Consider the following 16,067-nt stretch of genomic DNA (forward strand, 5'->3'; position numbering starts at 1 on the left):
CTAGTTTTAGTTGGCGATACGAAAACAGCAATGGAAACCCTTCAGATTCCATGAAGTCTGTAATGGGGGAAACACCCTCTTCACCCTCTTTTGACCTCATGGAAGTCCTTAATTATGTACTGTGCCTAATCCTCTCACTCTCAGCACTGTCTACTTTTCATACTTCATTCCTTTTTTTTCCCCCACCAACTCCTACTGCACCTCCATCTTCTCCCTCCTACAGAAATCCTGTCTGAAATTTCACTTCCTCAAGGACTTCCATTGCTTCTATCACCAGGCTGCACTTGGGAATTAGCAGGTTCTGGTCTCATACCTGCTCATTAAAAGAAGTTTTGAAAAAACAATGTCTTCCCAAGAGCAGTATTCCCTTATTATTTGTGCTCCATATATAGGATTTCCTCTCCCTCTACTCCTCTGGCCTCATTCTGTGCCTCTTTCATTTGGTGGTGTAATTTAAATAGTAACCATTAGTGTACAGATCTTAGAGGCAAGGATTTAAAGACACAGGAAAGGCAGGTCTCCCTTCTTTGGTGAAAGCAGACAAAGAACTCTTCCCCTCTGCTCATATTTGGGAATGCCCTGCTCCTCCAGAGATCTAATTTCTTTTTGGCCATTGAAGCGGTATCATACGAAGTAAGAGTAACCTGAAATGGAAACAGGAGGAGGAGCTGAGATTGGGCTTAAAAGCTGGGGATTTGAGACTTTTCTAATAGCAGACAGAACATCAGCTCTGCAGCCCCACACAACGGGGCGAATAGCAGGGCTGTGAGAAGCTCTGGTTGCTGATTCGATTCAGAGGAGGGGATCACTGAATCAGAGGAGGGAATCGCTGAATTGGTCAAATCTCTGAATCCAAATGGAATCAGAAGACCTATTAATCTCTCTGAATCAATTCAGAGAGATTCAATGATTCGGTCATAGGCATGGTTTTATGTTTTTTCTATACACCTCAAGGTGCATGGCTCATGAAAGGTGAGAGGGTGGGGTGGATGGACTATCCCACAGGAGTGTCAGGGGGTCCCCACATGCTCAGTGGTGGACCCGGAAGTGGAACAGAAGTACTTCTGGTCCTCTTCTGGGTCTGCCACCGAGCATGTGGGGAACCTCCCTCCCTCCCCCCTGCTCCTGTGGGATGCTCCATTTGCCCCACCATCTCAGCGTTCATGAGCCACATCTAGTACCTTGAGGTACGTAGAAAAAAAACATACAAATCTGTGTCTATGGCTGAATCGCTGATTCTCTGAATCAGAATCAAATCTTCAGATTCAGTTTCAGCCAAATCAAAATTGGGACAGTGATCCAAATCAGCAAATCCAATCGCTGTCTCCCGAATCAGGCCGAATCCAAATCAAATACTGCCTGCTTTGCACAGCCCTAGCAAATAGCTCCTAGGCAGTGGTCTCTCCACTTTTGCTCGTATACAAAAAGATTGCCCTCCTCTTTCTTCCACCACAATACAAATGAGGGTGGATGAGGAAGAAACTATTTCTGTCTCCCTCCAAAGAAAGAGTGGAAAGAGGCCTTATCCAATACCATTAGCTCTTCTGACCCTCGGAAGATCTCAGACACCCAAGGCCAGATTACAGTCTAATATGTATTGTCTGTAAGATGCTTTGAGACCTTTAGGGGTGGCAAAGAAAAACTGAAAAGCATGATCTATTTATGTTGCTTTTACTACATGTCAACCATTAAATATTAGCTTTATTATCAACGAACAGACTAGTAAAAAAGGTCATAATAGTTTGACCTAAGTTGTAAAGTGACGATAGATTGCCAGTGGAAGCTTTGAAGAACAGATTTAAAAATATCTGTCGAGAACAGTTTCATTAAAAGTTATCCCTACCTTGGGGCAGTGGATGAACTAGATGACCTCTTGAGTTCTTTTCCAATTTTGTTTTCTATGAAGCTCTGACTTGGAAAGCTTGACTTGATTTTTCAGATGGCAGGTGGTCATCATTTCCTTACATTAGGGCCTTTTAAGGTATCTTAATATTGACCCTCAATGTAAGTAGTCAGTTTAAAAACTTTAGATCTTTTAATTTTAACAAACAACGTAGTTGAATTTACCAATCAATGTTGATGTCAGACAGGCAAGAAACATTTGCCTGTTTTTGCCATCAGAAAAAATATAAACAGGAATGACTGTAATTTATTAAACTTATCCATTGCTTAAACAAGCTACATTTCAGCTCTTGTAATTAAACAATGAAAATTAACTTTTTTTAAAATGAAAATAATTAAAAAAAATATAACACACACACACACAGATTAAAATAGGCAAGGTAATTCAAAATGCATGATTTTAAATTGCACTGATATGTAAGTTTGGGTTTTTTTTCTTGCTAATAGCATAGTTGAGGCAGAAATATAATTATTACTCATTACAAATCATATTTTCAATTATAAATATATCTGTTCACATTTCTTGTTCATAAATATTAAAAGCATAATAAAAAGAATTGTTACACAAGTTCACTTTTTCATATGCCATGTATAGACATAATGTAGTCATCCAGTTACAGATAATGTATTTCCATAATTACTGGTACATGTAATACTATACATATTATTACCATTTAGAGACTGTATTATACTAAGCTTGTAGCTACATTTCTGCAGGTTTTTAAAAGTAGTTTAAATGTTCACAGATGAATTTGCCTTCCCTTTAAACAAACAAATGAACTATTAATAGCAGCTAGTGCCAAGTTTAATCAGAGCAGATGTGAACGCTTGTTCAAATAGCTTTGCAGTTCTCACCTGAAAAAATCATCTTTTCCTCTAGCTAAGTTAACTCAGTATCAATACACAGACTTTTGTAGCTGGCAAATCCCATAAGGTCATATATACTCTTTTGGAATAGGCCCTATGTGGGAGGGGAACAACTCTGGAACAAACCCTCATGCTCCTCCATCACAGTGTGCTGGCGAATAGGCTTTTGTTAGCATCTGCAACCTTGGAAGCCACAATACAGGTTTTTCAGTAGTAATGAATACAAAAAGTAAAAGATGTTTCCACTAAGTTAAAAATATTTTTCATTTGCTTTGGGATACACTGCTCTTAAATTATTTTAAATGGCCTGTATAAAACACACTCAAAACATTGTGAAACAAGTCAACATACTAGGAATGCAACTGCTTCTGGAGTAATCAGATAGTTATCATTCAAGCCAGCAACATAAGGTACTAAAGAATGGTAAAATATTTGAGCAAGAGCAGCACGAGAAACCCCACTTCTTGTTAAAAGTAATATGTGAACTTTAACACGTAGGAACAGCAGGCATGGCACAGCTTTAGCAACTCGTGTAACAAACTCAAATGCAGTAAACTAGACACAAATCCAATTTCTCTCATTGCAGACAAATCGAATTCATCCCCTCTCCACCCCCCGGCTGGATTCAGACCACAAGGCTCCTTGCAGGCTGGATCTAGGCCCAGCAATAGCAAGGTAGAAGGCATTGTGCCAGCACAGCCATTGGTTGCCTCCTGCTGCCAAAGGCCATCCCACTGGAGCACTGGAGCCCTGAATTCTGTGACAGTCACCGCCCCGAATTCTCTTGCCTTTGTAACCTTGAGCATAAAATGCATTGCAGTAGTCTAGGTGGGGCTGCCCTTGAAGACCATCCAGAAACTGGATATGGTGCAGAGCACTGCAACCCACCTTCTTACAGGGGTGGGTCATCAGGAGCACACAACTAGTGCTCCAGAGGGACTTTATTTTGTTACTGAATTGACTTTATGAGATTTAGTGCTGTAACTTGGCAACCAGAAAATACAGCCTCAGGTCTGCAAGGTCCTGTACACTCTACTTCTTAAAAGTTGTAAAGGGTGCTCAGTTCATCACAGGGTCAAGTCCTAAGGCCTGTACCTTGTAAATCAATTTAAAAAGTGAATTCAGTGAATATACCTTTTACAACCCTATTCACTACATAAAATTATGAGTGCATATATTTTTGCAGGATTAAAGCCGAAATAATCTTTAATATAGAAGAAAAGCAAAACCTTCCATTAAATTTTTCACGGAAAACATTATCCAATGCTAAACACAGTATTTGATATAATAATGGCACACTGTATTCATGTAAATTAATGGCTATAAATCTCCATTTCCCATTATAGAACATTAAATATAATCACTATCCCAATGCTAATTCAGTTTAGAAGCTAGGGACACTGGAATCACTGCTTTAAACAAAGATGCGTCAGATTTGAGCTGATGTCTCTACACCTTAGGTAGGAAACTTGCTCTGTATGCTACTATACCCAAATACCTGGATCATTAAAATCATTTATATGTCAATAGGCAAAGTGAATGTTTTTTTCAGATGACAAAAAGTGTACTTCATCATATAAAAATTAAGAAATGCTACAAAGAATAACCCCTCTTCCTCAAGTATTGGTCCAAGTCACTGATTTTATAGTAACATCAGTCACGGTATCTCTCATTTACAAAAACAGACAATAATCATTTCATGTTACAAATGCAGAACCTTACTGACTATAATACAATAGCAGATACTCTATTTCAAGTCAAATTTCTTTTAGACTTATTTGTTTCTTATAAATTACATGTTCTTAGATCCATCTGTGAAAACTGGAAGGCTAATTATGATGGTACATAGTGTGATTCCACAGTTAAATGCTAAAATAGTTCTACATAAATACCATATGTTTGTCTTAGAAAAATGTAGAAAGATTAATTAGGAGTTCAAGCCCAAGACTTTGGAAAGTAATACTCTGAACACAATTCGATCATTACATTGTGTACTATACAAATTGAAGTTTTAATTAATAGCTGAAACACCAGTCAAGGGGGAAAAATCTATGAAGTCTAAATTGCATGCATCAGACTTTTCTTAGTGACGCTTTTTACTAAAGAAGCTTTTTCAGAAACTATGCACTAGTTAGTCACAACAACAACCATTTTAATTCATCACATTATTTTTGATATAGAAATTACCTGTGGAACATTTTAATCCTATTTGCTCCAGCTAACTATTTTAAAATTGCTTCCCACCTTGACATTAAGGAAAGTGATTGAATAAACAAGCCACAATCAGAAAGCAGACTGATAAACCAGTTGAAAAGTAATTTAGTATTACAGTGACCTGATGTGCGTTTCTAGTCTCCTAACTGACTCTGAATTCAGGGGTATGGCAGTTAGTCTTTCGTTTTTAGTATACTCCAGAACAAAACAGCACCCTTCCATTCTCCTGGTGAAACCAGTGGGTTATTGTGGGCCTGATCTGAAGTTAATAAGGGTTTTTCTACTGATTTCCAGTGTACCCTGGACCATGAACTATAACATTAATTTAACTTTACTTACCACATATTCAAATACAAGTGTCAATGTTTCCTTGGTGTGAATGATGTCATGAAGCAGCACAATGTTTGCATGTTTCAGTCCTTTCAAAAGAGAAGCTGCAAGACAAAATGTGCACGTTATAGAGGCCAGGTTATTTTGAAAGAGAATAAAATATTTTAAAGCAAAAGATTAAAATAAGTTCATTTTAAAAATTAACTGGATGGCCTCTGGTCACTTGGCAGAATTTTTAATTTTTTTTTTTATAATTTTGATGGCTATAATTGATTGATATTCTTCAGCATTTCTTTGCCTTTGTCGATTTTTATTGATGTTTATCATTTGAAATTTTCGGGGCTACACTCCTAGCCCAGGGCAGGAGGCACTTCCCTGCTCCCCACTGCCCCTTAGAGGGGCAAGCCCACCTGGCAGGCACCAGTGGAGGGGCAGCCTGGCCCCTTACTAACCATGGCCTCCTGCCCCTCTGGGCAGGACAGGGACAGCAGCTGTACCCTGGGGGCACCCCCACTAGGGTGGCCATTGGTCTTGCTTTATACCAGATCATCCTGTTTTAAAATACTGTTCCCTGTCCATTTCTGCACAAGGAATGGACCACAAAACATCCTGTTTTTCAGTTTGTTGCTGGAAATGCATGTCAATCATTTGTCCTCGTGATTCTATTGGCTGTGCCTAGAGATAGAGTAATGCACAGCCAGGAGGACAGGGGTTCCGAGCCAGTCAGGGAAGGAGGGAGTGAGGTGGTGGCCCCACATCTTACTGCTGATTGGCCAAGGGGCCCAGTGGGCCCCCCCCCACCCCTTGCTGCTGACTGGCTGAAGGAGGCAGCCCCTCACCAAGGGGCAGTCCTGTATTTTAAGGATGCGTCAGTGGCCACCCTAAGCCGTGCGCACCCTGCCCTGAACGTACTGCCTCTCCCTAAGTTCCTAGAGCTCCTGCCCAGCCCAGCTCCTACATGCTTGAGCCAGGGCATATAGTGGTGGTGCCAGGGCCCAGCCACTGCTTTTGTGCTGCTCAGAGGAGTCGGAGGATGTGGTCAAAGAGCCAGGCTGCCCATCCACTGATGCCTGCCAGGTGGGGCCAGCCCCCTACCAAGTTGCAAGCAGCTACTTCCTACCCCAGGCTGGATGTCCTCTCCCCATGTTCCCAGAGCTCATGCCTGGCCTAGCCCCCGTGTACTGTGGGGGGAGGAATCTCCCCTCCTCACATATGTGTCCATGCACCTGTGCATACGTGTGGGCATGTGCTCATGCATACACAGTACCCCCTGTCCTCGATTTCCCTACCCCCATCCCAGGTTGTTGTTTTCTACATCTCTTTTCTATTTGTTTCAGTGATTACTGATGCATACAGTTTTCCTTCAGTTTGTGAATGACAAGTGAAATCTATGTTTATCGATAAAAATCAAATCCTGTCAAGCCTATTCTAAGCTAGCCGCCAATGGCCTAGCCCTAGGGAATGCTAAAATAGCATCTACTTCCATCAGCTTCAACATTCAACACCTGTTAGGCCCTACCTACACCGTTTCCCTGCCACATCGGGGACAGCCACTGAGAAGCACACACAGGCTCCTAGTCAGTTCACATGAAATCCCAGAAATGAGTTAGTGCAGCTGCCTTAGAGTAGCCTTAAGCACACACCAAGAAGCACACTTGAGATGAGAAAGCCTAAAGGCATATCTGCACTTCGGGGAGTGCTGCTGGGAAACACACTTCCCCCATTCATCCCCAGTCAGAACACACCAGATACCAGAAATAGGCAGTGGAGTCCATTTAGAGCAGCCATAACCATGTGCCCACAGCCACTGCCCAGTCCCTGTGTCTCAGATGCACATATCCACAGCCACACCTTTTATAATACTACATTTCTAGGATTAGGACAGGCTGAGCAGAAGCAAGTGAGCAAACAGTGCTTTTCTATGTTGGTCCAATAGAGGTGTGTAGATAACTCCTTAGGATCACGAGCTTCTCTTGCAGCATTGCGTTTCTCCAGTTTGTCAGTCATACTCAATTCTGCTCAGAGGCCAGAAGCAGCAGCGAGTAAGAGCAGACTACAGATGCATCACTCAAAGAACATTTGTTAAGTGAATCAAACATTAACTGCTGGCCAATCCAACGTGCATGTTCATTTTACAATCTAAGAACTTTTTGTCTCCAAAATTACATATTCTTTTCATAGCAAATGTAGCAAAGTGGCTCTCTAGCCAAAGCTAAGTTTATATTCTGGGTATATCCCTTTTAATACCATCACATTTCCCTACGTCCACAAGTACACACACATGCATAGGTTTGATGGAATTAACTCTTAGGCTATTTACAGAGGCCCAAAAACCCAAGGCAAAATCAATTCAGACTTTGCAGGTTTTTCTAAGCTGTGTAAACTGAACCAATCTACTGAACTGACATTCAGTGCTCGGGTAGCCAAGACAGGCAGAAGCCTACACTGGCAGAGGCCAGGAGCCTGGGGGCACTCCTAAGGCTGCTGAACCCAGCTCAGCTATAGCTTAGGCCTGATTGTCTGTTGACTCTACCCTCCACTGCAAAGAGGTGGGGGCATGTGTCTAGCAGCCAATCTCTCCCCAGCCCCCACCTTTGGGGAGGAATGCACCCCCAAACCAGCACTGCCCCCCACCAGCCAGGGTCGGTACAGGGTGGGGAAAGCCCCCATTGCTGCAGCTGATGCAGGACTGGGATTTTTCCAGCCCTGCCCCATCCTCAGCTGGATGGGGTGGGGGATGGGAACACCCCACCACCACCACCACCACCATCACCCCAGCCTGGCACTGGAACTCCACCTGGGTCTTCCATGCTGGGATCACCCCAGCCCTGCCCTCTCCTCAGCTGAAGGCCTCTGAGGCAGGGGGTGGGAATGCACCCCCATGGTCCAGCGCTGGAGCCCCATCTGGGGCCTCCCCAGCACAGGGGGCAAGCCCCCAACCATGGAGCTTTTCACCCCACTGTACTTGGAACCAGGCTGGGGTTGCCCTAGCTCAGTCCCTTCCTCAGACGTAAGTCTCTGAGGGGAAGGCAGGGGGTGGGAACCAGGTGAGGGTCGGGTGCCAGTCCATTCCCACCACCCATCCCCATCTCAGAAGCCCCCACCTCCTCTGACTGACAAGAGGGCAGGGCTGGAGTGATCCCAACATGGCTCCAGCCCACATCAGGCAGACCCCAGGTGGGGGACTGGTGCCAGGCTGGGGGGCTGCATTCCCATCCCCTGCCCCCACATCAGAAACATCTGGCTGAGGAGGAAGCAGGGCTGGGGTAATCCCAGCCTGGCTCCAGCTGCAGCAGGGCATTGGGCAGACCCTGAGTAGGGATCCAGTGACAGGCCATTCTGGTGCATTCCTACCCCCTGCCCTCCTCAGAGACCCACAGCTGAGGAGGGAGCAGAGCTGGGGTGATCCCAACCTAGCTCTAGCTGCAGCAGGGCAAAAAGCTCCTCCCCACCAGTGAGTGCTTACACCTGTGCTGGGCAGACCATGGCTGGGAGGCCGGTACCAGGGGCGGGGGGTGCACTCCCCAGAGGGAGGAGTTGGGGAGGGGTTGGACCTGAGCATTTCACAGCCTGGCTCACTGGGCTACAGGTTGGGGGGAGCAAAAAGCTAGGGGTGCTAGGAGGATCTGGGGGGTCCATTCCTCTACCCAGTCCCCATCCTGCTGAGCTGACAGGCAGAAAGCAGGCTGGGGAGCAGAGGCTTTATTTCCTCAGATCTGACAGCTTGGGGCAGGGCCAGCCCTGCTCTGCAGGAGCATTCAGCACAGCCCAGGGCTGCAAAGCATCTTGGGATGCTGGGGGACTAAGTTAACTGCAATCAGGAGGGGATCTGGGACAGAAGTTCAATAAATCAGTTTGACCTAAATCAATTAAGTCTGAAGCTACATCCATCCAGGTTTATCTTAAACCAGTTTTGGCCATTTTGAAAGTGGCTTTTGTGCATTAACTTCTGTCCTGTTACAGTTTTAAACCAATTTACGATCACTTAAATCAGTTTATGTGCAACTTCTGCCATAGCCTTGATAACAGACAGTGACAATAGAGAAATATTTTCTTATTTTTTAAAAGAAATGTTCGTTCACATTTCTTGACACCAGGGTTCTGGAGAAATGACAGACATTAATCTACTGAACTTACTTATGATCTCCCTCTCCCCCATTGCAATGTCTAATTTATATACTGCAAGATTTTAGCAATATGTCCTAACAAGTCACATGTTGTCACCAATATCATTCCATCATTGGGGTTTTGTCAGCTCATGTATACATCTGAAAAAGACTGTAAGCCACCACAACAAAATGAACAATAAATATAATAATGTCAATAAATGACTCGTTTCAATGGTGATTTACCTGACCTCTTCTCCCTTAGCCCCTTTGTTTAGTAAAATAATGAAACATCAAATTGTGACCCCAACCTCTGCATGCAGGCTCTTCACTGCTGTGCAATGAGGAGGTTCAGAAATACTTTCATAGCATACTTATTCTCCATGATCCTGGAAATGGTATTCCATGGGGCTGGGATCCACAGAGGAATAATATGAACTGCTTCAAATGAGTGCAAGAAAACACATCATCTTCCGTGTTTCCCCAAAAAAGATTGCCATAGCAAGGTTAAAAAAACACAGACAGATTTCACTGCCTTTTAAAACATCACTACCCTCATCCTATTTAACAGTGCCCTTGTAGCACAAGACATTGGAACCATACTACTAGAAAGCAGAAGGACACAGCAAGTTTACTGTCAGTCCCCCCCACACAGATAATTGTGGTCTCTTACAAATACAGTAGAACTGACTATTCATATTCAGATGATTTGCAACTTGCTTAATTAGCAGCAGGTTGCAGACTCAAGGACAAGCCACACAGCTATTTAAATGTGGCTTTTAAATCCAAGGGTGCAACATTTTCCAGCCAACTCAGCACCTCACCTGCCATCTGCAATTGTTTGATGCAGTTGTAAATATGCTGGGTACTTTGCACATCCACACCTACACAGGATCCAAAGCACCCAACCCTACAAACCACTCAGTTCTACCATATTACAAGACTTCTGGACCTTGAGGAATATCTCTGTGGCATATGGAACAAAGGGTGAAGCAACTTTTGGCCCCTAACAGAAGAGTCAGGGAGGAATGCTACAAAAAATCTTGGCTAATACTTCTGCCTTTGCCTCCCCTTGCTCGCAAAGTTTATCAAAGGGGTGGGAAGACATGCATACTGATAGCAGGAAAATTCAATATCACTATTTCAGCTGTATTAAACATGCTATCAGAGAGGTCATGATCACCTATAGAAATTGCATGTTGGGCAATCTCCCAGGCAGTGAAGAACTACATTATTTATTTAGTTACTGTGGTAGTAATAGTTTTAAAAAGCCTGACATTTCTTTATCACTCAAGACGTTAGCTAACCCTCAGAGTTTATTAGAATTTAATGGAGTATCACCAAAGATAACCACTAGTGCCTAGAAGGTGAATTTTTTAGCCTTCAGGGGGAAAGGCTAACTTTTAATGCTTCTCCAAAATAAGCCGAATGACCCCCTACAGACATCTTTCAGGTCTCCTTCCCCAGACTGCCTTCCTGCCCCTTGACAACTTATAGTCAAGGAATCAACAAAGAGGTGGAACATACTAATAGGGAAGGTATTTGAAAAGAGGTGCTGTCACTGAACCCACAAGAGGTGAACTGGTAGTAAGAGCAGGAACAGAAATTTCCACTGTTAGTAACTTATAGCATTTAACAAGAAGCTAGAACAGAAGGGAGTAACTCTGGTTAGGCAGAAGCAGCAAGGAGGACCACAGTATAATTTTCATAGCACAGTCATTTTATAACCTGAAGACTGTCCTGAGGTTCTATACACATAGTAGGTAAAAATCCACTACACATACAGAATATTTTTAAATTGACAGAAGTGAACAAACAAAAGGAATATTTTACTACAAAAAGCCTTACAGATGTAAGTAAAGTGCATTCAATTAAACACCAATCCCACACTTCTAATTAAAACCTCTTACAACTTCCCACAGATTTAAGGAAACATTCACACATGATAGCTGAGCTTTTTGCACTTCTGCTCTTACATCTTTCTGACTGACCATTGACGCACACTGACACTTAAATTGGGAGCATAACAAATATCTCCATACAGGCTCAGCAGAACTGTAATAGTATTTATGATCTCTGTCAGACTTTACTGTTCAGGCTGTCATCTCAGACTCTTACCTCCTCCAGTTGTCCATTAGTTTATTGCTAAATTCCCTACATGGGTCATTAAAATTAAATACACTGACAACATAGCCTTAAAGTTCTTTGCACGCTCTTCCCCTTCCTTTCTTCCCAAATCTCACCTCTCATTTATCATCTTAATCCTCCCACTTTTCTGGATCATCAATGTTTCTATAGACCTCAAGAACTAGAAAATGGCTGCTGTAGGTTCACTTACTGCCTTGCCCACGAAAAATAATAAGTAATAGAACAAATTTAACAGACTTTAGAATCAGTTCTACCACCAGCTATATACTGATGTAAAATCATATTATCATAGAAAATTAGTGTTGGAAGGGAGCTCAGGGAGTCAACTAGTCCAATCCCCTGCTCAAAGCAGGACCACCCAACTAATAAATCATCCCAGCCAAGGCTTTGTCTAACTGGCTCCACAACCTCTCGGGCTAAGTGCAGACAGCAAAGAAGCCAGAGGCTGAATTGATTCAATCTCTGCAGGTTAGTCTAAACTGTGCAGATTGAACCAAGAAGCAACTGAACTCAGAATTCACTTCTGATTTTGAAATGCAGTCACATGTCTGTGGCTCAGTCCAGAAGTTGGGAGATGCTAGAGCACACCTCCCTGCCACTGCCAAAGGGAAGGGAAGAAAGAGCCCTGTAAGACTTTCCTCCCCTAAGCAGAGGGGCATAGCCAGGTCCCACCCAGCCTGGGGCCAGCATGCTGAGGCCAGGGTAAGGGGAGCTTTAAACCGCCCTCCCTAGCCCACATGGGACTCCAGCCCTAATCTGCCTGGGGGGCAGCCCCTGCCAGGCTTGTCCTCCACTCCCCGCTGTGGGGGGCAATACCTGCCAGTGTTTTGCTCCTACTTGAGCAGAGAGTGGGCAACGTGGCCACACCCCGGCCAGGGCTTGCAGGGCTCCACACCCTATGACCTGGACCCCAGCCAGGGTTTGCCTGTGTGGAGGGCAGCCCCTGCCAGGCTTTGCCCCCACTTGCTACTCACTCTGGGGGGGGGGGGTGTAACCACACCCTGGCTCGGGGCTTGCATGCTCAGGTAGGGAGGGTTGGGGGCTTAAACCCCTTGCCTCAGCATGCCAGGCCTAGGCAGAGCGTGGCCACACCACTAGCTCTCTGCTCGAGTGAGGGATAAAACCCCAGCAGGGACCAGCAAGTGGGGGGTGGGGGGAACAGAAGCATGGCAGGAGCTGCCCCCCCCCAGGCAAACACCACCTGGGGTCCAGAACCGGGGGGGGGGGTTAACCCCCCCTCCCACCTGCCTACATGGGAAGCTAGCTGGGGTCTGCCTGGCAGGGGTGAAGCAGCCCCTGATTGGTTTTTCCCCTGCTGCCCACTTGAGTGGAGGGGCAGGGAGCATGGTCAGATGCGAGCCAGGTCAGCATACTAAGTGGGGGGGTGAGGGGGTTTCAACCGCCTGCTTCCCGCCTGCAAGGGACCTGAGCCAGGGACTGCCTGGCAGGGGCAAAACAGCCCCTGTGTGGCTTCTCCCCTGCTCCCTGCTCAAGAGGAAGGGCTGGTGGTATGGCCAGACACTAGCCAGTCTGGCATGCTGAGGCAAAGGGGATCAAAAAGCCCCTTCTGTCCCTAGCCTCTGAGTAATCTCGTCCAGTGTTTTACTACCTTCCTAGTGAGGAAGTTTTTCCTAATAACTAAACTAAATTTCCCTTGCTGCAACTTGAGACAATTGCTCCTTGTTCTGTCATCTGCCACCCCTGAGAACAATTTAGTGCCATCCTCTTTGTACCACTCTTTAGGTAGTTGAAGGCTGCTATTAAATCCCCTCTCAGTCTTTTGTCCAAACTAAATAAGCCCAGTACTCTCAGCCTTTCCTCAGAAGTCATGTCCCCCAGCCTCCTAACCATTTTCATTGTCATCTGCTGTACTTTCTCCAATTTGTCCACATCCTTTCGGGGGGGGGAGCAAAACTGGACACAGTACTCACCGATGCCAAATAGAGGGAGAGAATCACTTCCCTTGATCTGCTGGCAACCCTCCTGCTAATGCAGCCCATTATGCATTAGCCCAGTTAGCCTTCCTGGCAACAAGGGCACACCGTTGGCTCATATTCAGCTTATTGTTGTCTGTAACCCCCAGATTCTTTTCTGAAGAGCTGCTGCCCAGCCAGTCAACCCCCACCCTGTACCAGTGCATGGGATTGTTCCGTCCTAAGTGCAAAACTTTGCACTTGTCCTTACTGACCTCCTTCTTTTGATCCAATCTTCCAATTTCCCTAGGTCTCTCTGAATTCTAGCTCTACCCTCTAGCATGTCTACTACTCTTCCCAGTTTGCTATTATCTTCCAACTTCCTCTGAGGGTGCACTTTATCTCATCTTCCAAATCGTTGAAGATACTGAACAAAACCAGCCTCAGGACAGATCACCAGAGCACTCCACTTGATATCGGCTGCCAACTAGTCATCAAGCCATTGATTAATACATTTTGATCCTAACAATCCAGCCAGTTTTCTATCTACTTTACCATCCGCTCATCCAATCTGTACTTCTTCAGCTTGCTTGCAAGAATGTTTTGGGATACCATATCAAAACCCTTACAAAAATCAAGGTATATCTTATCTACTGCTCTCCCCTCATCCAAAGAACCAGTTCTCTTGTCATAGAAGTCAATCAGGTTTGTCAGGCAAGACTTGCCTTCATGAATCCATGCCAACTGTTCCTAATCATCCATATGTTTAAAAATTAGATTCCTTGAGGACTTGCCCCATGAGTTTTCCAGGTACTGAGGTGAGGCTAATTGACCCCATGGACTTGGATGTGTCCAGCTTTTCTAAATAATCCATAACCTGTTCTTTTGATATGGTCAGCTGCTCATCTCCTCTGCAAACTATGCCGTCTGGGACCTTGCCTATGAAGACTGAAGTAAAAAAGGCATTAAATACTTCAGCCTTTTCTACATCGTCTGTCACTAGGATGCCACCCTGCTTCAGTAGGGGACTTAACTTTCTCTGATCTTTTTGTTGCTGACATTTGTAGAAACCCTTTTTGTTACCCTTCATGTCCCTTGCTAGCTATAACTCCAATTGCACTTTGGCTTCTGTGATTTAATCCCTGTATGCCCAAGCAATACTCTTACACTCCTTCCTAGTAGTTTGTCTAAACAGCCACTTCTTTTAAGCTTCCTTTTTGTGTTTTAGCTCATTGAAGAGTTCCCTGCTATGCCAAACTAGTCTATGTGCATTGGGATGGTTCATTTCTGTGCCCTTAGTAAGGTTTCTTTAATGTACAAAAATCAGAATAACTAATGCAACTCAGAAATTTATTCTGCATTTACACCAGTGGAACCAATGGAAACACTACTGAAGTCCAATTCCATTACTCTATTTTTCCTCAAATTATGAAAACATATCCTTGTAAAACATAACAAAATATATGCTTTTTTAAAAAAAGAAAAAACCCTCTTTTTAACCCAAAGTGTAAAACATATAATTTAATTAGTGGACTGCTGCACCCCTGCAAAACAACTACTTCAAAATCTTGATACTCCTAGAGCATGCAGAGATTCAGACACACATCTTTTCAAAATAAACAGCCATAAATATTTGCTGTTGAAATCTCATCAGACATTTTATGCAAGTCTTTGTTCAGAGGTGGAGAGAACTGCACAAACTCCACTAATTTAAGGATGAAGCTAAGCAAGTAATCCAACGGTAGAAAGCAGCCTATAACATCCATCAGTATCAGTCTCTGTGACAGACCTGAATTTAGCTTTGAAACTGCCAGTGCAGCTGCTGTTGGGGCTCAACAAGGAATCAGGTGCTCCTATTCATGCTGTTACAACTAGAACAAAAATCAACAGAATGCCAAATCAATCTGGAAGTTATCACTTACGGAGATCATACAGCAAAGATTTTTTCCCTTAAAAAAAATTAAAATATTATTGAAACAGCCTTTCAAAAACTGTAATATCAGCAGAAGAAAACATAAATTTGTACAGTCTGCTCAGCAATACTCTGAAAAAATAATTGTTATATTACTTTAATACTGTTGGCGTTTTCTGGCCTTACATCCAATGTAAGGTAAACAGATGGCAGCATTTTTAATTCATTTCCCCAATGAATTTTAAGCAAGCATAATAGGCACATGGGGCTAAAACCTTAAAATAAGGTAGTATTTGGGAGCAAAATATTACATTAATTGGGAGGATAACTGCTTGTCTTATATGAAACCATGTTCTTCATTTTTATAGAGGAAAGGAATTGATGCAGATTCAAGGAAGGTGGAAAAAAGTGAGATAAAGCACTTATGAAAGATACTGCATCATACTACTTTCTAATGCTCATTCTGAGCTGCTGAAGATTGTCCTACTAAGCATGTGACGAAATAAAAAAGGCTGCCTATTATATCTATATGTGCACACTTAAAGCACACATACTAGAAATCACTGTTGGATTGGATTTTTTTTTATACTATATACCTTTAGGGAGGCATAGACAATAGAAAGCATGCTCGAACAGTAGCATTTCAGAAGCTTGCAAAAGTTTACCTACATGTAT

The 16,067-nt window shown here is 43.7% G+C and overlaps 1 protein-coding gene across 2 annotated transcripts in view; it reads right to left on the reverse strand.

Annotated features, from left to right (window-relative positions):
• CDK14 (cyclin dependent kinase 14) overlaps positions 1-16,067 on the reverse strand; it is a 614,101-nt gene that overhangs the window by 347,554 nt on the left and 250,480 nt on the right. For both annotated transcript variants that reach the window (XM_090047105.1, XM_090047106.1), the window contains one exon: positions 5,323-5,417. In XM_090047105.1, coding sequence (XP_089903231.1) covers positions 5,323-5,417 — 95 coding nt within the window. The remainder of the gene's footprint in view (positions 1-5,322; positions 5,418-16,067) is intronic.

The sequence above is a fragment of the Crocodylus siamensis genome, chromosome 5 (genome assembly GCF_052110815.1).
Source record: "Crocodylus siamensis isolate JL-2025a chromosome 5, ASM5211081v1, whole genome shotgun sequence".
NCBI lineage: Eukaryota > Metazoa > Chordata > Crocodylia > Crocodylidae > Crocodylus > Crocodylus siamensis.